General features: G+C 34.6%; 1 protein-coding gene across 2 annotated transcripts; it reads left to right on the plus strand.

The window, feature by feature from the left end:
* Positions 1–8,590: 8,590 nt before the first annotated feature.
* Positions 8,591–10,446, plus strand: LOC140760185 (uncharacterized). 2 transcript variants are annotated; one of them, XR_012104340.1, is made up of 3 exons: positions 8,591–9,276; positions 9,563–9,684; positions 9,774–10,443. XR_012104340.1 is itself a non-coding variant. In XM_073097031.1 (2 exons), the coding sequence occupies exon 1, from the start codon at positions 8,643–8,645 to the stop codon at positions 9,240–9,242; it is 600 nt and encodes a 199-aa protein (XP_072953132.1). In that variant the 5' UTR covers positions 8,591–8,642; the 3' UTR covers positions 9,243–9,276; positions 9,563–10,446. The 2 variants fall into 2 exon arrangements, 1 of the variants encoding a protein (XP_072953132.1); XM_073097031.1 differs by having other exon boundaries at positions 9,563–10,446.
* Positions 10,447–25,333: the final 14,887 nt, after the last annotated feature.

Here is a 25,333-nt window from a genome sequence, read left to right on the forward strand (position 1 = left end):
ATTCTAATTTTACCGTCAATGACCAATTTTAATTAAATGCAAAATAATATTTAATAGGGAAAAATAAATGCAAGACCAAGTCAAACTTATTCGGACATAGAGAGTCAAGTTAATTTTATAATAAGGAAGTTAATTCTATAAATTTATCTTTCTTATATATTATTTATTTTATAAATTATTAGACTCATTATTGTGCGAGGAGGATCTTAAGATTCAAAAGGATCCGAGATTCAAGATGGAGATTGGTTGGGGCCAAACATGTTCGACTGACATTTATTTCTAGTACATCATATACAAATCACAATTTGAATTGTTACACTAGATTTATAAGATCCTTTTCCATTGAAAGTCTAAAATTGGTTCTCGTTTTCTTTTTGACAATTCTAGATGTTTTTCAAGATATACATCGATGTTTCTCATGACATTAAATCTCAAACCTTTCATTTTTTTTCGTTAATTCATCTCTTATGTTCAAGCCCAAATGATCACACATTTAAATATGTAAGAGCTAACAATGGGACAAATTTTTCTAAAAATCTTGGTGCATTAAAATACTTCCTGGGCATTGCGGTTGCAATCACTTAGTAACATTTTCCTTTCTCAATAGAAATATGTCTTAGACATTCTCAAGGATTTAGGCTTCCTTGGTGCAGCTCCTACAAGTAGCCTAATTGAACTTAATCACAAAATTTATATCAACTCTGGGCTTCCACTAGCTGATCCCTCCCCTTACAGGTGCCTTTCGGCGACCTGATATTCATTGGGGGAGTTGCACTCCGTGTACTTCATTTCATTAAAACTATTGTTGGCACACACTTTTTTTTTCCTCCTCCAGTTCCTTGTCATTACAAGTTTATGCTAGTGTTGATTGGGCTACGTATCCCACAACTAGATGATATACAATTAGCCACTTGGCTTTTATCATAATCTCATTTTTGGGCAGTCCAAGAAATAATGGATTGTATCCTTATCATCTATTGAGAAAGAATATAGATCCATGGCTAAGACAACTTACAAAATTCAATGGTTCAATTTTTTATTTATTGAACTTGGCATTCTTTCGAGGGATTGCTCACCTCAATCAAACAATAATTTATATTTCTTTGAGTCTGATTTTTCATGAGCACACTAATCATATAGAGATGGATTGCCATTTTCATGAGCACATTTGTCATTAAAATGTTTGTTCGCAGTAGTTGTGGCTAGAGGTGGATCTTCAATCACTAGGGGACTTGGCCCAGTCAGCACTAGACTTCAATTATGAGATGATTATTAGTCTTGTATAAAAAATGCCTTGGATTGCTCTATGTCGCTTTAATTTTATTGCACCGGAAAAAAGACTATGGATACTATGTAGCTAATCGGCGCCATTCAATTTATGATTTATCATTCATGGATGTTGATAAGATCCTTCCATTTACAACACCTTAGGATGACATAGCCTTAACGTTAATGGCGAGGTTGAAACAAGGAAAGGCTTACTGCCTCTATCGAAAATCGATTTTATGGTATAGAAGCTTATGACCTCCCCTAGCAAATATCAATTAAACAATTGATCCTTATCGATTACTCAATCAATTAATAGCATCGCAAAAGCCTTGCTCTTAGATAGAATATTGAGGCCCCCGTCCTCGCTCAAGAACAGACAAGAAAGGTCCTATTAGGAGCTTGAGCTAGTCGGCCCGTGTTTAGGCTCAACTCATTTATATACAAGCCGAGCTTGAGTCGAGCTGCTCGTCTATTTTGACAGTCCTACTAGGAGTCTAGGCATATAATTCATCTAAAAACTTTTTACTTAAAAATGAGCTTCACTTCTATTAAAGTGTGAGGATATTATTTAGTCTCACTGCTTGTCAAACACCACTTCTTTCTCAAAGCACTTGAGAGGAGTTGAAACTTCTACCATGCATATCCATGTTGAGAACAAATCAATAAGAGATAATCAAAAGACAAACTTTGACACTTAAACATTGGCATGTCTAGATAGGTTTTTAAGTGAATCTTATTTCTACGATTTTAATGAAATTAATAGGTCATGTATTATCGAATCTGTGATTTTTTTTCTCTATTTAATGAGGGATTTTTTTTCTCACATTAGAAACTCATGTTTTTTATTTTTATTTATTTCCTTCTTAAGTTTGTTTTTGATTTTTTCATATCTATTTGGATCTATCTAAAATGCCTTTTTTTTCCCCTTTATGCCTCTCCAAAATTAATATTTATATTTATATCTCTCAAAAGATATGCATCTCTCAAAAGATATGCATCCTAAACTCTTGTTTCTTTTTTCTCTTCTTGCATAAATGTCTGTTAAAAGATAAAAGTATCCTTATTCTTTTTGCATAATTTCCTTCAAGTCATATGTACTTTTTCAATTTTTGCCTATAAATGGTTCAAATTTTGACTTATATTTGTCAAAAATAACCTAAAATATAAATGTAAAACCCATGAGTTTTGAAGGTAATACATGCAAAAAGAAATTTAAGAGAGTATACATAAAAATAAGAAAATTTTGAGGGGGTATACATGCAAAAGCCCATTTTCCTTTTCAAACTAGGCCCAATCATGCCCAAGTTTGTTCACAGAAGAATAAGATCCTCATATATATATATATATATATATATATATATAAATCAACAAATTAATATGCAGAAAGTAGACATATTCTATATATATAGACAAAGGATAGTATAACTATATAAGGAAAATTAATTACATTAATATCCTATACTAACTAAAACTAACCTAAACTACATCTAATTCATCTGATGTGTTAGTGACTTCCATATATAAGTCACTGAATGGATCGATTTTTAACCCCTGAACAACAACTTATATAGAAATTTTAAATCCTTTGAAAAAATTCACATGTAAGGGAGAAATTTTTATATAAGTTGATAATTAAATTAGCGATTTATATTTGGAAGTTGCTAATTGAGTTAGCAATTTTGTCAAACACATCTCGTCTCATATTTAAATTTTGACATGTACTAGACTATAGGGATTATAGAAGTCTCAATCTGCTAGTAGAATTAGTGTTTGTGAATTGTTTGTGGGTAATATATTTTTTCCACTTTTTCCAGCCATTCCCAATTCTTTCCATTGATCTCAAACATCCCTATCTAGCACTTTGGTGATGTAATTATCACTCAATGACAATCTAATCACTTCCCTTTCTCCTTTCCTTTTCTAGGGTAAAACTACACTTGTCATATTAATTTCAACCAAAAACTAGTAGATGCTGACCAAAATTACAAAGAAAAGAAAGTATACACAAAACTATCTCATATGTAATAATCAAACAACATCCAACCAACTGGATAAAGAAGCAATTAAATCTCACTGAATATCTGGAAGAGTTTAATCTGGAGAGGTTAACATGATAATGCCACAAGAAGCATCAATAGTATGAGAAAAGGATGGATTGAGACCTTTGGGTAGCTGTGGGAAATTGAATAGATTGCAATTGATGCATTGGGTCTTGTTCTTGTAATGACTACTCATAATCCATAGCCTTACCAGGGTCACTATTCTTGCCGGTTGCCATTTCTAAAGCAGCATTAAATGGAGTTAGTGATTTGCCACTGTCTCTCAGTTGGGGAATTAGGCTTTCTAAAAGAGAGGTTTGCTCTAATTGAGAATACTACTTCATCTATTTCTTTGGTCTCCTTGATGGAGTAGGAAGTAATGAAAACTCTTCTAGCTAAATTAGGAGATAAAAGAGATTTCTAAGTTGACTAGAAGAAGGACATGAATTTTGGATACCTATATAAAGAAAAAATAAACTAGCTTTACAAATTTCTAGCATTTTTCCTAGTTAATTATGTATGAGTTGCGCCACAATGTTCGATTAAAGGAGGATGTAGAAAGAGCTAAATTTATTCAAAGTGTTGAAAGTGATGAATAATGCGATGAATAGTAGCAATGAGTAGTATTTAACGATGCTATGAAGGAATGAATAGTATACCGAGGCATGTTCGAACATACTTTGAACATATTTTTACTAAGAGTGTAGATTTAATTGAGACCGGCATGGAATGCTTGTGTTGTACAAAATGAGCGGATGAGCACCGATGGGTTGTCCTATGAAAAGCTTATAGAAGTTGATATATGATAATAGTAAAATACGATAAGAGAGAATTTTCTAGGCGTGTCATGCATGAGTTTCGGTACTGGTTCATACAAGTAGGTGTGCTTCTCATCTGCGATTATTTAGAGTATGTGTACTCTATATCCTGCATTTGTGGTTGTCTTTTGGTTTTTTTTTTCTTGTGAAAAGGTTTTCTATGTATATTTTCTATGCCTGATGTTTCTATGATTATTTTATTCTCTTTTGGTATTTGGCGAGATATGATTATACACAAAGTGAGAGAATTCTTTTAATATTTAATGTTAATGAAAATCCACCTTCAAATACATATGCCCTTCATACGGGTAGAGCTCACATGACCTATTAGTCAATATTTCTACATAGTGTACAAGATAAAAGCTCAAATTTTCACAAATAACTCAAGCAAAAAAAACTAAAAAAATGCCACATGTCATAACATGCCAAAAATACATATCAATATACCCCATCTAATACTAATGCCCGTGTAGAGCCACAATCCATCTAACTCATTTTTCAATGATAAAATAAATAACTAAATTACAAATAATCTTCAGCAGCTCATCCACGAACTCAAGATCATCTATTAATCTATAAGTATTCAACATGATTTCGTACAATATGTCCATCATATTACTAATTATTGCTCACATATATTAATAATAGAAAATATGTTATGCATCACCCTAAGCCATCGATCTTTTAGCTCAGGTTCACATATAACTACAACCATAAATAACATGTAATGCTTACATTGGGAGACACCAATCAAAGAGGAAAGACATCTAGCAATAATATCGCCTACCCATTACTCGACAAATAGCTGACTAGTTGTCTGCCACCATATACTAAGAAGCTCAGTTGTAGGTTCATCATCATCACATGGATTAGCATCACGTCTCAATACTACCCACACATGCCCCCAACTCATCAACACCATGTGAAGCATTGGTCAATATGGGCCACGGAGCATTGCACTCAACACAAACACCCTCACCCTATGCCCATCGGGTACCACTAAGTCCAACAACTTTAATATGTTCCCTATGCGAGGCTAGGTGTTTATACAAATTTGAGCTTGAGCGAGCCTAGATCTAATTAGGCTCATGTTAATATTAATTTTGACCCAAGTTATCTGATCAGGCTTGGCTTTTAACTTAATTTCTAGCGGAGCTTGTGCCTAGCCTAATTCAAGCTTGTGAGCTCAATTCACTTAATTCAAACTCAAGACTTAAATAAGTCCAATTTAAGTCTAATTTGAGATGGTAAGATTAAGCTTGATTTAAATTTAAACTGAATAGAACTTGACTAAAGCTTGAAATTCAAGATTTAACATTTATCAAAATAATACAACTCTAATGCAAAAAATATTATCAATTTATCAAAATAAAAGTAGACATTTATGCTTAGACATTTAAAATTAGATTAAACTAGAGATAGACATAAACCATTAGATTTTGATCGAACGGTCACAAAACTATACATAGAATAAAATAATATCACTTATATAAAATTTGAGCCTTATTGAGCCGAGCTAGTTTGTGATTAGGCTCAATGCGCTTAATTTCAAGCCGAACCTGAATTGAGCTGAGCTCAAGCTACTCAATTAATTTGATAGCCCTACGTACGTGTGACTTCTAAATACCGACTAATGTGAATAGCCACCACACTAGAATACATAATAGCAATTAGGAGTGAAGTAGAATTAGTCAAGGTTTGAACTCCTGATCTTTTGAAAAACTGGCTTAATGACCAAAGAACTTAAAAGATATTATAGGCATATGCAGTGGAGCAGTTAAGTACATGAGTATATCACACCCTAACAATGAACACAATTAATAGGGTCAGCAAAAGTGGACCAACTGCACCAAATGGACCTTATTATATGATCCTCTTGATGTTCCTATTTAGTTGGCTTAAAACCTAAAAAAGACCAAGCTAGCAATGCTTCCAGTCCTTTGTCTTTCTTGGACCCCATGAGGTACCCTACAAGGTCTCCTTTTTGGTCCTTTGAACCTTCCATGTTGGCACAACTTGCATAAACACAATAATTAGACCAATTAATTACATGTGATATCAATATTAATGGGGCCCATGATAAGATTAACTAACCTAAAATGTTTGGAGATCAACTACCAAAAACTACTACTTAATCCACCACCTACACGACCACATGCAACATACCACATGGCATGATAGATCCTTATTAACTCCATGACAGAGATGCATGTTAATTAGGGTTAATTAAGTACTTAATACACTAAGTAATGCACTACATTCATTCCATCTAGCTCCATTTTAAAGATAGTAACCGTTAGTAAAATACTAAATTTATTAGTATTTTATTTAAAAGAGAAAATGCTAATATGTTCGGTGTTTTCGTCTTACATATAAGACTGTGATCTAATCAACATTTTATATATGACAACTAAATATAAAAGAAGGTAAACTTAGTTGAATCTATCAACATTTCATCTAAATAATTCTAAATAAATCGCTGATAAATTCAACATTATATATATATATATATATATGAATAGATGATAAGATTATCATTTATTTTATTAGTTTACATGTATAAATTCCAAACTTATTCTGAGTATTAGTTAGAATGGCTCACCCCAACATATTAAATTCATGCCAAATTTTAATGCTGAAAGGATTAGGTCAGCCCCAAAGTAAGTGTTAACCATATGAATAGTTGGCTTGTCCTAAAGATTCATGAATTACATGAACATATCCCTACTTGGTCTTTGATTATAATCTTCCTTCCCAAATCCTAACCCCAACCCTAACCACCACATTATGATCATAATATTTTAAATATCTAGCAAGATCACAAGGAATCCTATATGGATTGTGACACCTATATGGGCATAAAATATTAGGTAGAGGAGCAAAAGTGGAAGGGCACCTCTTAGATGAGGCTCAAGATAAGGACGCAAAGATGAGACATATTTTAAGACATGAAACATTAGGTTGACAATTTATCATCAATAGAAAGATAGGTACTTCATAGAAAAGATATATATATATATATATATATATTAAATAGATATTGATATAGGCATTGTACTCAATAAAGATCATGGAGATATTCATCCCACAATATCTCCATTATAAGATAGAAGTGCATATTAATATATCACATGAATGATGAGCTTGTGTGATCTCTATTAAATGCAAAGTCTATGTCAATGAGAAGCAACTAACATCCATCTATCTATCAATCTATCTTAATATCTATGGTAGATATGTATGACTTCAGCAAATGCAATAGCATGGCTTCATACATTTCAAACACAAATCATTATCATACAATGATATTTTTTTCCCTGCATATTACCACCTCTAGATTTGGATAGGGTAATTGATCCAAATGGATCAAGCATTTATGCCCCCATGCCTTCCATGAGAGCACACGAGAATCTCCTCATTGCAAAGTAATATACAGTTGAATACAATCACGGAACCAATTAAATTACATATCTAAATTAGAGCATAAGGAACTACAGCAGAAGCATACCAACCTATGACAGAAGGTCACGAGCGGAGCGTGAGAGAAAACTTCCTTGTGAAAGAAATTAAAATAGACTGTGCTTATTTGCGCCTAATTTTCGCTTATTGTGACTTGTGATTTGACTCATTTATAGATTTTTTTTTAGTTTATTTATTTGGGCAGTGGACTTTCTATTAAACTTTTCTTTTGCATATATATATATATATCCTTTCTTAATTTTATATTTACTTGTATGCCTCTCTAAATTTAATATTTACATATATTTTCTTAAAAAAATATGATTTTTTTACATTTGTACCTTAAAACACTTATTTTGTATGGATATCTTTTGGAGTTAACTAATAAAATGTAAGCAATTTAGATATAAAAAGATAAAATTATTCTTATTCTAGTATTTATAATTTTTTTTAGTTAAAAGTATTTTTTAATTTTTTTTATTAAAACTTGACTTAAAAAGTATATATAACTTTGGAGAGGCATATAAGTAAATAAGTTTTTTTGAAGGGTGTACAAGCAAAAAAGTTCTAAAAAATAAAGCATAAATAATCAAATTAAGAATTAAAATATATATCTTATTTCATTTATATGACTTTGCGTGGAAACCAAGCAAACAATGTTTGCCAAATGTAGTAAATATTATTTTCTTCATTTTTTTAAAGTAAAATTTTCTTTTTCTTTTTTCGCATAATTCGTTCGTACATATGGGGCCGCAAATGTACTCCTAAAGGTGAGGGCGTTCCAGAAATTGAAATGAACACGTGGCTTAATTCTAAAGGCTGAAGACTGTGTAATACGTAAGGCTATCTCAGCCGACCAGCCTCCCCGCCCCAGGTCCTGACCATTTCTAAAAGCCTGCTCTAAGTTTAATCAAATCCACCCCAAGCTTCCCCTTATTTACTACTCAACCATCCTCCCTTTCCAAAGTCATCTATAAATAGCACCCCAGAGTTAACATAGGGTTTGCCAAAATAACCACCAAAATATATACCTTCTCTCTCTCTCTCTCTCCCTCCAATGGCAACGTCTTCGAGGCGATCGAGCGCTCCAGTCCTCCCGATCTCAAGCTCCTTTAACTCATCGATCTCTCCAGCGTCCACCTTCTTCTCCTCGTCGTCCACCTTCTCGTCGTCGTCCACCTTCTCTTCGCCGTCCACTTTCTCCTCTTCCTCCGGCGGCTTCTTCCACCGATCTTCCTCCCCCACCCGCGTCAACCTCGTCGGATCCACCCCTTTCGCCTCCTCCATCCGCTTCTCCTCCTCCCCCTCCCGCTCTCTTGCCTTCGCTCCGCCGTCTTCTTCCGCATCGCGATCTCGCAGGACCTGCATGTGTGCCCCCACGACGCACCCCGGATCGTTCCGATGTAGCCTCCACAAGGGTTTCCAAAGCCACAGCGGCCACCAGTCACGCGCGGTGTCCTCGCCATCGTACAGACTCCACGCGAGGAGATCGGCGATGACGAACTCGCTCGTCCGGATCGGGACGGTCGAGGGCGATCTGGTCAAGCGCGCCCTCGCCGCCCTGATCCGCCCTTCCTCTCACCAGCAAAGGCGGCGCTCCAACTTCCATCCGCGGCTGAGCCGCCTCTCCGTCATGTCCAAATCCGACGATCTATAGATCTCTACCGTCCGATCCATAGATCTCGAAGCAGGTAAACTGAACAGAGGAGAAATTTGAATTTGAATTTGAATTTTTTTTTTTCTTCTCTCCGTCTCTTTTTTTGTACCAAAGAGGACGGGGAGTAAGGAGACGGAATCAGATCCGTCGATTTGTACATATATTCTTGTCACAGCCGTTTGATTGGCCATTGAAGGAGCTTTTGAGGATATGAACACAACTGGAACTGGAACAAAGACTTAAATTAACTCATAATTAAAGTAACTAACTAATCTGCCCATCGTTGTAAAAATTGATCCATTTAATCGTAATTTTGCAAGGTTTTAAATGTTTAATGGCGAGTAACGTCTTCTTCCGTGCCGTTACATTTCTCAGTCCCCTCCCCTGTCGTACAGTTTCCGTCATCAAACGCCGTTACCACCGTGCACGTGTTGCCTTGGAGGTAACCCGTTCCGTTTTCTTTAACTTTTATTCAATTGTGTATTTGTTTTAATTTCTTCTTTAATGGCATTATTGTTGCTTTGGTTGTAGGAATGGAGATGGCTTGGAATCCAAGCAACGGAACGACGAGGTGCGCGTTAAAACGGGTAATAAATTAAACAATTCTACTAATTATAATTGAAAGTATTTAATAAATGAGAAAAGATAAAAATATTCTTGGATTCTAGAAAAGGAATCCAGAGGAATATTGACTCTACCACGGAATATGTGGTTCGGACTTTTGACTTCGTCGAACAAAGATGGGTGTTATTCCCACAGTCCGAAACTTCTGCGGGCTGCTCACAGGCAGTCATGCAGCTGGGCAGAACGATATTTTACGATGGTGGCAATTATTTATAATGAAAGTATTTTTAATTAAAATATAATAATAATAATAATAATTTATCAAAGTAATTCTCGAGAAAAGAAAAGGAGATGAACCATAAATCCCCTTTTTCGTGGGAAAGTGTTGGCGAATTTTTAAATCACAAAACAACATTTGGGACATGGGAAAGGAAGCACAAATCATTTTTATATAAAATGATTTTATACTAAAGAAGAAGAAGCAGCATGTGAATCCTAACTTTCTGGGCGTCCTCTTACTAAACGTGGCTGCTGCTTATAATATCGTATTACTTTGCTCTATAAATATGATTATTTAAATTTGTTGGCCAAACTTTTTTTTTATGCACAAAAAAATGTACCGAACCTATTTAAGAGTTTTTTTTGATTAAATAGATGATACTCAAAATTTTATTGTAATTCTAAGTAAAATGATAAACTGTTAACCGTTTAACTGATTCAAAAGTAAAACGTTTATGGTATCAACTTTTTTCTTAAGTAAGATGTTGATACACATAAAATGTTGAACAATTTTTGTTTAAACTATTTACTTACGTAGTAGATCGTAACTTTGTGACCGGTAGTCTATTTTAGAGATACGATGTCATTACGGAGACGAAGGAAATAAATATAATGACTTTGATCAAAGTTTAAATAAAATATGCATAGGTAAAAATATGAAGAAAAAATTTATGATGTTGTAACTTTGTAGCCAGGTTATTAATTTTAGTCATAAAATATATCGTTTCGTAGATATAAAAAATATTTATAAGTTAGAATATGAGTAATTTTTCATAATTACCTGCTCTCAGAATTATAAAAATAAGCTATACCTTCTCTAAATTTTACTTTTAATTTTTTTTCAATTATTCTGAAAGATCACTCATCTGTTCAGCATTTTAACTAATCTTATTAGCATTTTACTTAGAATTATAGAAAAATATACTTGTTGTAATATTAAGTTTGAGATATTATCTATTTAGATAAATAGATTTAAAAAGACAACTAGTTTGCTCAAAAAACTCCTATTTAGATCCAAACGTTTTTCACATAGTAAGCTACTTTTACTCCATACCGGCGTCAGATGATGGGGTCCATAGAGTTGTTGACGAAATTGACTCTTTCAGGTCATAGTAAGCTGATTGCGTCAGCGGTACTCGTAGTGGTAACTTCTAATCATATATGAAGAAAGCATTCAATCATCTGTTTCACCTCTGACCTTCTAAACCTTGCTAAGTATACCAAACTTTGTAGTTAAAAATAACCTACTCAAAGGAAAAAATTTCATTACATATTTTGGTTAACATGCTTAGTTTGGTCAAAAACTCGATTATTTGTGACAGTATAGGTAATAAAATATATTATACAATAATAAGGAGATGAAACGAGACTTTTGGACTTGAATATATATTTCATACCGTTGTGATGTAAGCAAGCTTTGAAGTCTTGCCCAGGTGAAAGGAAAAATATCAGCGAACATTCCTAGCAGAGATAGTAGATACCATGACTAAAAAAATTATTAGATTAACTCTAATTTAAATAATTATTATGAAAAGATTTTAGTGATTCGGATCAATGGTTTGACTTAGTTAATCGCTCAGTAATTCGATTAGCATAGAGAAGTAGATCGACAATGCGATGACTTAAAGTAAGTTTCGATAGCATTTAGTTCGAAATAATTGTTTGACAATATATATAATTTTAAACTTAGACTAACTAAATTACTATATTAATTAAATCTTGGTCGAGCCTAAATAATTATGGATCTAAAAAGGATGACATTTTGTCGAACAGACTCATGAATTATAAATAAAAATGAAAATAGGAAAAGAAAAGATATCAGATAAATTTGTGGTCTTACTAGTTAGTTGGCACGTCTACGTTAAGTAGGAGGTTCCGTGTACCCGCAACTCTTCTTGCCACATCGAATTCATAACCCCTAAGTACACTAAGGCCGTACAATTTTTTTCGATACATCTTGTTTTCAGTTTTTTTTTTTCCTTTTGTCCGTTTTTAATGTTCAAAGAATCCAGAATATCGGAAAAGAGTTTTTTTCTCTCAAATATTGGAGAAGAGTTGAACCCAAATGATCAAAACGGCACAGTTACATTTGAACGCAAATATTATTCAAACTCACATGCCTGAATAAGTTTCACACACACATGCATATTCAACACAATAAAGGCACCATAACCAAGCCTAAATTATTGTGGAATAAAGTACTCTTATGACCGAGGAGATTACACAGTAATTCTAACTAAAAAGACGACTCTTACTAGACTGGGAACACTACTAATGATACTTTGGCAAGTGAAAGATAAGAATGAAGCATTCACATACAAAACAAATTTAACATGAAAAAAATCCTTGTCAACTAAGGATAGAAAAACCGCGTACCTCTTTCATGAGGTAAATCCAACCATTATGAATATTATGGTTACAAAACACTTATCAATAGATTGCAATTACCGCAATCGTCACGATTATGTTTTGCTTGACTCCCCCTCAATACATCACCTTTTGTACTTGGTTCACAACTGTTGGCGTTAACAATCTGATTCCAAAAATCCAATCAAAATAAATTAAATAAACTTACAGATTACAGAATATAAAATTCTGAATAGTCGAGTCTAGTGTTGGACACTATCTCCTTAAGACCAATTCGCCCTCCACTGATTGCTTCTGGAACAGTGGACGTCGGTTTCCCAGGATACAATGACTGTCTTGCATTGGAAAGGAAGCAGCTTTCTAATACCTTGATTAAACCTGAACCGTGCTGTACTCTCTCTGCAGACTCAAATTTAAAGACTCGACTCTAGAAGTAATGAACCAAGTTTCCCATTTCTGATGTTATATCTAATTATGCAGACTGACAACCTATTTATAGAAGTAAACAAGCTTGACAAAAAGATGCAAAATGTCACCGAATGGATGCACCATTTCGGGTCTAAAACTAATTAATAGTTACATTGTGAAGGGATGCATCATTTCGGGTTGAGTTCAACCAACTAACTGATTAACTGTTTATCGAAGGGACACAACACCACTTCGATCCCGAATCAAACCAGAATTGAAATTGGACTTGACCCGTGCATGCGATCTGAACCGAACCGGGCCGGGCGGCACGCGTGTGTGAGTTAAGTTGCATAGTAACCTTTACCCACAAAATAGGTACCCCTTTTGGGGCCCAAAGCCCATAAGAAGTTTGTTATTTATATACCATACTAACATTTCTCAAATATCCAATATGGTACTAAATTTACTTTTCTTTGTTTTCCATTACCATGATACCCACTTTACAGCCAATTTTCATTCACTTCTCTTCATGAATTTGACTAAGTGAATATTTGACAATAAAGTATACTTTGAGCTAAATTAATTCCACCATTAAACCATCATTAATAATGTGTGGGCCCCACTTAAAACTTAGCTAAAAATTTATAAAAATTCATGTCAAATACATGAAATTACCAACAACTTAGTTGACCCTTAAGGTTGTAACTGAGCCTCGGTGACCCTTAAGGTTGTAACTGAGCCTCGGTGACCCTTGAGGCTATCTCAAACATCTTCTTCAATCTTGAACAAAGTTGGTATGAAATGAACCTAATGCCTTCAAAACTTCAATCACCTCCAAGTGCTCACCACTCTTCCTTTTGGTATCAACCCGCTATCCGACCCGACTCGAATCGGATTCGGATAAAAAATTTCTATCCGATTCGGATACAGATAGAATTATTAAAAAAAATTCGGATACGGATTCGGATACAGGTCGGATATATTTTTCGGATTTGGATACGGATATCGGCTATCCATTTATCCGCATATTTTTTTAAATAATTTACAGTTTTTAGTTTGCTTATTTAAATAGTAAATATTAATATTATTACTAATAATACGTTATATATTATTTATAGAGATTAATTTCTCTAATTTTATATATTTGACATACAAAAAAATTATTTGTTGTAAAACTCTTAATAATTTTGTGTTAATTATATTTAAATAAAACATTATAATTATTTTAAATTCAATCAATATCCGTTTAAGATCCGATCCTTTATCCGAAAATTATCCGTACTCGTTTAGTTAGGATATGGTTTTTAAATTTTGCTATCCGTCCAATATTTGTATCCGAATCCAAATCTGAACTAAAAATACTGATCCGGATATGGGTTAAGCACTATCCAATCCGTATCCGATTCGTTTTCACCCCTAGTGGTGCCCTAACCTTTTTCAAGATTTCCTTTTATATCCCTAGAAAGATTGCTTATAGAAAGGCCTAACCACAACCAATAGGAGCAAACTTAATAAAATCGTTCGAATGAAATCTAGATCGTTCGAACGGTTTGTATTCCAGTCAATAGCGTGCCACAAGTTCTGTTTGAACGGTCTTCCAACGTTTGAAGTCTTCAACTAGTTCATTTGTAACACCCCTGCCCAACTTGGGTAGTGCTCGTCCACGATCCACATAGCACGCACGGCGCATGCGACAAAACTGGCGGGGCCCGTCACGTTCAGATACACCCTTGTGCTCACATACTCAATCACAAAATAAATCATGACATCATCAGGTTAAACCTTTTAACTTATCCATATTTAAATCCATATCAACCATACTAGACAACTACATAATCTAGCAAGTCATATCTGGCAGAGCCCACATATGCCATGACAAATTATCAAGATATAACAATTACAACTAATATAATGTTCGACGTGTATTATACAAATCATATTCTAATACAATACAATATAAAAATATACATCAATACAATTCAATATCCAGATAAACTATATAACATCTCATGTCTATAGCTTACCTCATCTTTGCTCTAAAATATCTTCTCAAGATATCTCAAGGCGCTATCATGTACCATATATCTGAGGAGTTAAAAAAGAGATAAAAATTGTTATAAGTTAAAGAATTAGGGAATAGACCTTACACTAAATTAATAATGCCAAATAGAGAGGAAATTATGTACTAAATAATATGAATCAGAAAAAGCATCATGCCATGAATGAGTATATAAATGTATCCTCAATAATATATGAATGTATGGTAGATATCATGTCATAATTGATCCAGGTATATAATTCTCGACAATGTATAAATAAATCTCCATATCATACCATCATCATAACTCTCTCTCAAATATGATATATACGATGCATGCCAATCATGACTATGCTATGATATCAAATGTAACCACATATGATGTATATTGACTACTTGATAATTAGGTATATCAGATGATAATAAAATCCTATGCATTTCTTAACATCTTAGTCATCAATGTCATATCTGAATATCATCATCATACTATACCACTATGCAAAGTCAACATCCGGTACCCAGTTTCATAATCCAGCTCAAAGACTCAAAGTATAACCTACCAACCATTAAGGGTACCTCAATCATATATCATACCCTGCCAACCAATAAGGGGTATCATTATCATTCAAACATGGCTACCCAACTAGTTGATAGAAACCACATGAGAATAACTCACCACATATGCCCTGGTGAATGCCATATTTCCGAATGTCTATTACGCGTACAGACTATTAATCTTGGACGTAAGATCGCAGGATCACGACTATGTCAAGAAATTAATCATCTCTAGGCACGCCCTAACCCTCTCGCCAACTCGGGTATCCTTATACTTTCTACCAACTATCTTATCAATCAGATTTCATGCTTTCCTTCTAAATGACAGATCATATGTATTTTATCTAGTATTATAACAAGTAATGTATATCAAGAATTTAGGTGGTAGAGAAGTCAAAAGAAATATATGATGTGATAAAATCTCCAATGATATATGTATCACATGCATACTCATGTCTAATCTATCACATGCATACTCATACTAGAGATTATCTCGACATATAGTCATAACATTATAGTCATCTCTAATCATCTCTACATATTACCAATATACTCATGATAAAATATGCTCGACTGAAATCATCTTTAGATAAGATCATATAATAATGTTGGAGGTCAAAACATTTATATATATAATTATATAATATATCATAATTTGAAAAAGGCGTCTAGGGGATAAGACTACTCACTATCTGATCAGAAGACCTATTACACGTATCTCACGTCCATCGATCAACCATCACTCATCGCTAATAAAGTCCATGTGGTCTCAAATAAGGAGTTCGGGATTTGAAAATATTTAAGTAGTATGAAGTTAGTCGTTTATCTAATTAGAATTAATTTAAGTAAAATATAAAAGTTTATTAGATTTAGAATCACTTCTTTTATTTTTGATTACATAACTAGATCTATAATATAGATACGATTTAAATACTATAATTATACTAGTATCATAAAACGCTAGTTATAATATAAGGAGAAGAGGCCTATTTATTTTTATATAAAAATATTATATATATATAATTATAAAATAAAATAAAAGGCTAAATAACTATAAATAAGATATAAGCATAGATAGGATCTATTTATAATTAATTTTAAATTTTTTACTCTATCTTGATTAATCAGAAATTATATAGTCTTTACTTAATTATCCAAAATAATAAATAAATAAATTAATAAGACTAGTATCTTATTCTATACACAATAGTATATAATAAATTATTAAAATGACTTAAAATGTATATATTATGAATATTAATATATATCTATAAGTCTCATGATCATAATTAAGGAAACTATTTGTTAATCTAATAAAACATATATATATATATGTTAAGTAATACCAATATTTATATGCAACAATTTACAACATAATTAATCATTAATTATACTAGTTTATTAAGAATAATCATGTTAACGAATTTATGTATATATTAATTAAAATCATTAATGTCTAAATAATCTAGTTATACTAACTAAAAGTAAATACATAGATTAAAAGGAAATAAATAAATAAAATAAAATAATAAAAAACTCCACTACCACAGTGCTAGGCTCGGCCCAGCACCTCAATGCCTCAGGGTGCTAGGTTGAGCCCAGCACCACAGCCCTACGAGCGCTAGGCTGAGCCTAGCACCCAGGCGTTGTAGGCGCTGAGCCGAGCCCAGCACTTAGGCATAACGGGCGCTGTAGCAGGTTGCCCAGGAGAAGAAGAGGAGAGAAAGAAGAAAGAGAAGAAGAAGATGATGAAGAAGAAGAAGAAAAAAAAGAAGAAGATGAAAGAAAGAAGAAGAAGATAAGGGGGAGGGGAGGAGGAGCCAGGTCGGTGGGGAGGGACTCGGCTGCTGCTGGCTAGCCAGCGGTCGGCCTCTTGCTGACAGCTCAGTTCCGGCGAATCCAAGCCAAGGAGGAAGAAAGAGAGAGAGAAAAGAAGAGACATAAGGAAAGAGAAAGCTCATCGGCGTCGCTGGAGGTGGCGGCGGCAAGCTAGCGAGGTTCCAAGTGTGTCGGCGGCCTAAGAGATAGATAGAGAGATTGATAGGGAGGAGAAAATGATAGAAAGAGAGAGAAGAGAGAAAGAGGCGGTGGGGAGGGAGGCCTGCTGTGGCTAGTTGGCTAGGCCTGCGCTGCGTGGCACCCCCATAGCCTGCCACAGCAGGTGAGAAAATTTTCTCCCCTGCTGGGCTTTGCCTTAGGCATGAGGCCAACCACAATATGGCCGGTTGCGTTGTGCCCAAAATACTTTTTTTTTTGGATAGATTGTTACACCGTTCGAACGCCTTCCCATGTTGGATATAGTGAGCTCTTTGGAAAATATCATTCAAACGCTTTTCCAATGTTCGATACAGTGAGCTCTTTGAAAAATCTCGTTTGAACTATTTTTCAATGTTCGATAGGCACTTGTCTCTTCTCGCATATCTCGTTTGAACAGATTAGCATTCCGGGAATCCGATCAAACGCCTTTCCCACACTTATTGAAATAGCACTGCGTAGGAGAATCCGTTCGAACAAATTGATCCCGTTCGAACGGAAAACCTTCTTTTCCTCTACGATGTGCATTTGGTCATTACAATTCAATCTAATAAGTTACAACTCATATGATCTTTGTTTTGTTACATAATTGCCGATTACAAGTGCTAACAAACTCCCCCTTTGGCAATTTTTGTGACAAAATCAAGAATCCCGTTAAACATATTGATTCTAGAGTTACAAACATCCTATTAGACCAAATGCACATAAACAGCTGCAACCACTAAAACAACTATACCAAATGCACTTAAGTGTGGAAGATTTGATAAATAGCAGAATAAGTGTGGACGCAGGGAAATAAGTATTGAATTACAACAGTACAACATAAACTAAAACGTTTTTCATGATGCCAATCATATGGTATATAAGCATCTATAGATATTTAAACCACAATATCAAGCATACCACATAGTCATTAAGCACCACCAAACACAAAAAAAAACATCACATAGTCATTAAGAACACAAATCACACAATCATCAAGCACAGACCCACACATCACGACACTCCCCCTTTTGTCTGAAATTGACAAGAAAGAAAAAACAAACAAACTAAGCTGGCGGAAAGTGCTGCTGTAACATGGCCACAATATCGTTCAACACGGTCTCTTGACGGGCTTGCTCCTCTGCCTGCCTTGTCTGCTTGGCTGAGATATGCTGAAGAGAAGAGGAGAGTTCAGTCAAAGAACCCTAAATGACCCAAAGCTGAGAATATATGGTTGGACTCTCAGGCTCAAAGGAGGGACCACCTGGAGCTTCCTCCTCTTTACCTTCAAACTCCACGGAAGCCTCAGATCATGGACGACGAACCCCCGAAACATGTGAACGACTACGACTCAGTGTGGTCAGGTCCAGTGGACATGGAGAAGAGATGGACAGTTTAGAAGGATCCACAACAACACCCAGTCGGAGACAGATCAGAGATGAACACACAAACGGTAACCCTTTAACTGTCGAACGAGCAAGAATCATTGACACAATGGAGTTGTACAAGTAAGATGTGAGATCAATAAGAACATCAGTCGCTATTGCATGAATAAGGTATGCTTTGTCTTGATCCAATGGAATGGTCTGAGCTTTGGGCTTTATATTGAAGAAACAAATCAAATTCAAAATCTGATAGAAGTTGTTGAGTGAGGCATGCGGGATCATGCTAGAGCTCCAAACAGCATCTAAACCAACAATAGTATGAACAACCAAAGATATGCTAGGAGGAGGGGAGGCGTCAGTATATGGAAACTTTGGGTATTCCACTCTAGGAAGCTAAAACTAAGAGGAGATCAAGACAGGGCTCACAGAAATATCCACCCTTCTAACTCACGACAACACCCGATCTTCACTCACATCGGCATTTGCATAAAATTCTTTGACCAACTCAACAAAAGCAATCCCCTCCATAGCAGCCAACCCCAACTAGGAACGATGACGGAAGACAGAGTCAACTCCTAACTCAATGAAATCAAGTAATCTGACATTTCGCTCTACCAAGACCGGACGTTTAGAAAACCTTTCCAAATGCTTTTTCTCACCCTCTTTTGAAGCAAACCGATTGACCGGAGGTCGAGAACCACTCGAACCAACACCAACACTAGAGGCCTTGTGTTTAGGAACCGCAAATTTTTGTCGAGGCATGGTTCTTACCAAAACACAAAGGCACAAGAGAACAATATTCATCGGAAAGAACATAAAATAAAAACACGAAGCATAAAGAAAGAGGGGGGAAAACGAGAGAGATCAAGAACGCATACCTTATTTTCAAATTAGATCAATATAAGCAAGGAATCTAGGCAATTTGAAGGCACAAGAAGATGGAGAGGTCGAAGAAGAAGAAGAGTAAAGAGGAATGAAGGGGAAATGAACCATTTCGAACGGTTTAAAATAGTTCAACCTAATGTCGTTTGAATGACATCCATACCGTTCGAACAACATAAGTGAAATTCGAAGAGAAGAAAAACCTTGTTTGAACGACAATAAGCGAGACACAAGAGTGTTCGAACGATAATAAACGAGACACAAGGAGTGTTCGAACGGGATAGAATGGAACAGCAATCATTCAAACTGTAACAACCCGTTTGAATGGGAGTGACAAAATTAAGATAGAAAATAATTTTTCAGCACACTTTCCAATATCCAAAACACTCCCACAAGCCAAACCTTCTACCAAAAGCATGCACAAAACCAAAACGAGACGCATTCTTATTAGGGATCTACGACAAGAAGCTCAAAGAAATTTCTATTCAAACCAAAGATGACAAGTTTTCACTAATATAAAACAAACTTGTGATAATAAAGGTATCAAGAGCAGTGAACACATGAAGATGATGTAGTGGAAGGATAAACTGAACTAATGACCAACGAAAATAGCTAAGATAACGTGCACTCATATCCAAAAATTCTTACAAAGTGTCTAGTGATCTCGACACAAGAATTAATGGGGTACGACAAAGGAATGTCTAATTCACACTCGATTCAAACCAGCATTCACCATACACCAAACACATGCGGAGAATTAACTTTGCAATGATGACTTCACTCTTAATGATAGGTAGCCCTTTCCTTAATAACCAAAAAGGTATGCAACACATAGTTCACTGTCAAACTGGACATGTGAGTAAGGTGTGGCTTTCACACTATCATAAGATAGCCATTTTTATCGATCTTTTGCTCCCTCTATATTCTATATGTATATATACAGTTTTTTTTTTTTTTGGGTGAAACAAAAGCAAGTTGGTGAAATGCTTTGTGGTCATCCAATAAGTGAATATGGACATCCTTGGGAGTAACAAGTTACATAGTTAAAGATCAACAACATGAGACTCATAGGAAAATTTAGGAGGAGAGCACAAATAGAAATGGTCAAGATATATATAAATAGGTAGTAAATATCACTCAGTCATCCTAGCAATATGTCAAGAATGCATGATACATCACCACCACACCATATATCAACAATTAGGTTTACAAGAGCTAAACAAGAATATCAATGTTCAATAGATGGATCTAGTTCTCATCATGATAGAAACAACAATTTTTTTTTGTAACAGAACTAACCTAAAACAAGGAAAACACAAAACACAAGAAATACAACAAAGGAAGAAGAAATAAAAAGAAGAACAAAAAAAATCAATAAAAATAAAATAAAGTAAAAATGAAACAACAAAAAAATAGTCCACAAATCAAGAGATCATTTAGAAACAAAACACACCCCTAAGGACGCCCTAAGATATTCAAATCGTTGGGCATCCAAAGGTTTAGTAAATAAGTCACTCAATTGTAGTTCAATTTGTATGTATTCCAAAACGATAATCTTATCCTCAACTAAATCCCGAATGAAGTGATGGCAAATATCAATATGTTTGGTTCGCGAGTGTTGAACAAGATTCCTAGAGATATTGATAGCACTCATGTTATCACAATATAAAATCATGCTAACCTGATCTATCCCATAATCTTTAAGCATTTGCTTCATCCATAAGAGTTGAGTACAACAACTTCCAGCCGCTATATACTTGGTTTTGGTAGTAGACAAAAATATAGAATTTTGTTTCTTATTGTGCTTAGCCACTAGATTGTTTCCAATATAAAAACACCCACCCGAAGTGCTCTTCCTATCATCACATGACCTAGCCCAATTAGCATCAGAGAAACCCAAAATAATAGCACTAGTGTCAGAGGTATACCAAATCCCATGATCAACTATCCCATTAACATATCTAATACGTTTGATAGCTAAAATGTGTGACTCCTTGGGATCGGATTGATACCTAGCACAAACTCCCACACTAAAGGGAATGTTGGGTCGGTTAGCAGTCAAATACAATGGACTTCCTATCATGTTCCCATAGAGAGTAAAATCAACATTTTTTTCTAGAACTATCCTTACAAAGTTTAGTACTATTGCTCATAAGAGTTCTAGCATATTTAGCAGAAGTCAATCTAAATTTATGTACAAGATTTTTAGCATACCCAAATTGAGAGATAAAAAGACCATTGTCAAATTGCCCAATTTGGAGGCTTAGGAAGAACTTCAGTTCACCCATCAAACACATTTCAAATTGACTTTGCATTAATTGAGCAAACTCCTTAGCACCCTTATCAGAAGTAGCCCTAAACACAATGTCATCAACATATATCTAAGCCACCACAAACCTTCCAGAATCATGACTAACGAGAAGGTTTTGTCCACTCCCCCTTGATTGAATCTCGACTCTAACAGAATGTCAACTTGTCATACCATGCTCTAGGAACATGTTTCAGACCAGATAGGGCTTTTTGCAATCTATACACATGGGAGGGAAAATGAGAGTCCTCAAAACCTTTTGGTTGTTCAACATATACTTCTTTGTTTATGGTTCCATTAAAAAGGCACTTTTCACATCCACTTGAAATAATTTAAAATGCATATGACAAGCAAGAGTAAATAGAATGCATATAGATTTAAGTTTAGCAACATGAGCAAAAGTTTTATCAAAATCTATCGCTTCAACTTGAGTGTACCCCTGAGCTATAAGTCTAGCTTTGTTTCTCATTACTACCCCATGTTCATCGGTCTTATTTTTAAAAATCCGTTTCATTCCTATAACATTTACATCTTTAGGCCTAGGAACAAGAGTCCACACATTATTATGCTCAAACTGTTCTCATTCATTATGCATTGCATTCACTCATTCATCATCTAACAAGGCTTCTTTAACATTTTTAGGCTCTACCAATGAAGTGTAACAAAGAAAAGTTACCTCATTTTGAATCTGTCTCCTAGTTTTTATTGATTTCGCCACATTGCCAATTACTTAGGTCAAGGGGTGATGTAATTTTACTCTGACAGATAGCTCCAACTCCCTCTCACTTGGGGTGGTTTGAGACGTGCTTGCTACCGGGGTGTCCATGCCTTGATTTTCAATCTCCGATTCCTCCAAAAGTGCCTTAGTACATGCATGATCAATATCATTTACCAAGTTAGGCACATCCAATGAATTGTCATCAATAACATCATTTATAGATTCCATAATAGTTGATGAGTGCAAATTATAAACACGGTAAGCTCTACTAGTTTCATAATAGCCCAAGAATATACCTTCGTTGCTTCTGGAGTCGAACTTACCCAAGAGTTCACGGTCACGAAGGATGTAGCATTTACTCCCAAAAATTCTAAAATATTTTAAGTTTGGTTTCTTCTTACCTTTCCAAATCTCATAGTCAATTTGTTCCATACTGGGCCTCAAGTAAACACGGTTAATAACATGCACGATAGTATTCATAGCCTCAACCCAAAACTTATGAGATATTTTCTTGGCATGAAGCATGACACGTGCCATCTCTTGAACCACTTGATTTTTCCTCTTTACTATACCATTCTATTTATCCCTTGAGAATTATAAAAACTCATGTACATGTCATTTTCAAACTCTCCACCATGATCTAAACGAATTCTACCTATTTTCATCTCCTTTTCGTTTTGAATTCTTAAGCAAAGAGTTTTGAAATATTCAAAGGTGTCAGAGTTTTCGTGTAGAAAGCTAACCCAAATGAACCTAAAATAGTCATCGACCATAATTATAATCACAAAAATATGTCTAATCTAAATATCTACTCATAAAATTATTTATTTGAAAATAACACCATATAAATATTAATATTTCTAACATTTATTAGTGACTTACTCTTGTTAGTTACGTGGATGAATGTCTTTAGCAGTGACATGAACTAGACTATGCTTTCTATAGTTTAGGAATGTATTAGGTGGTTGACCCTTTATCTACTTCCCTGAATCTATTAATTATACGAATTTGTAACCTTGTCAAACTTGCTCTACAAAAGAGACGTTGTAAAGTTTGAATTAGCCCATTGTTAGAAGAAGCCTTGTGTAATCTTAAGCTCTACATGAATTTGGTCTATGGACTGTCTTTCAAATACAATAAACATGCAGTGATAGTAAAACATGCATGGCAGAACATCTGGCCTACTTTACCGATTAGCCAAAGGAGAAGGGAGATTGAAGAGCCAATTCATTCCTACTTTCGTGAGAAAGTGATCCTATATATGGAAGATCATTCTCCTACTGTATGATAATTGATCTAGGTTTGGGATTTTCTTTTCTACCTTTATTAGCTGATGTTTTCGCAAGATTATCTTATTATCTCGAATCGATAACAGTTCATGTTACACAGTTATCTTGTTACGTAATCCTTATATGAATTCGGCAATTGACTAAATTGGAAACACTTTGTAATATATTTAAGGGTAAATTATAGGTGTTTACCTATATAGAACTCATAAACTAGAAAAAAAAATTCTTCACATAAATTCCTTCCCGAAGAAAAAAGAAGTGGCTACGTGGTTTAGGGGGGCTAAGTATAACTAACTCTATAAGTACTTAAAGAGTTTCATGATAAAATCGGCGAGATTGCATAAAGAATACTTAAACTCTATAGTTAACATGAAGGGTTTTTTCTAATCCATTCGATAACAGAGTGGGTAACATATATAAAGCTTCCAATCGGTTACTATCATGTGGTTTTTAAATACCCGACCAGAAAGTTACTGATTAAGAATCAATTAGAAGCAGCCAATTGATTTCAACTAGGTTGGTTATATCCCAATCTGATTACTAAGTTATTCTAATCCCTTTGATCAACACCATCCACCCATTCAATTAGGCATAGACCCATTCCCTGATATTTAGTTTAATCTCACTCCTTGGTGTGGAACAGAATATTCAAAGCATAATTAAATATATCAATGTAAATAGATGCAGCTTAATGATAATTCTCATATTATAAGTAGTACCAATTGCTTTGGCAACATGAGAATGGGATAGTTTTCTTGGGTTCTAATTCCTGTGGCATCGATTTAATGGGATGCTATTAAGCTTCCACTTCTTTCTAAAGAAAAGAAAAGAAAAAAAGAAGAAGGAACAAGCACTTGGGGAACATTGTATGAAGTTTGATATCCATCCTTCTGAATTATATACATATATTTTTAACAGTGGAGTATGTACTGCATATTGCTAGAACTACACCTTCAGACATCCCTTCAAATTTCCATTTACTTGCTATGTGGACCAAAAGGAAATTAATGACCAATTAATTGCTTTATAATCCAAAGAAAAGAATTCCAAGCATTTTCTCTGCAAAATTTCAGAAGAAAGAAAGAAAGTACTACAGGAAGCTCCTCCTATAATTAGATACAAGGAGGAAACTTCCTTTTGCAAAGAGTGCCTTTGAAGCCAAAGAAAGCACCAAAGAAGACTTAAATTAAAGAAACATTAATTTGGGGCTTTTCTTTGCCTTCAAGATTAAGCAAATCCCAGACAACAAACAAACAAGATAAAAAAAAAAAAAAAGTAGCAA

This window comes from Typha angustifolia, chromosome 5 (genome assembly GCF_048772165.1).
Source record: "Typha angustifolia cultivar Huaian chromosome 5, ASM4877216v1, whole genome shotgun sequence".
NCBI lineage: Eukaryota > Viridiplantae > Streptophyta > Magnoliopsida > Poales > Typhaceae > Typha > Typha angustifolia.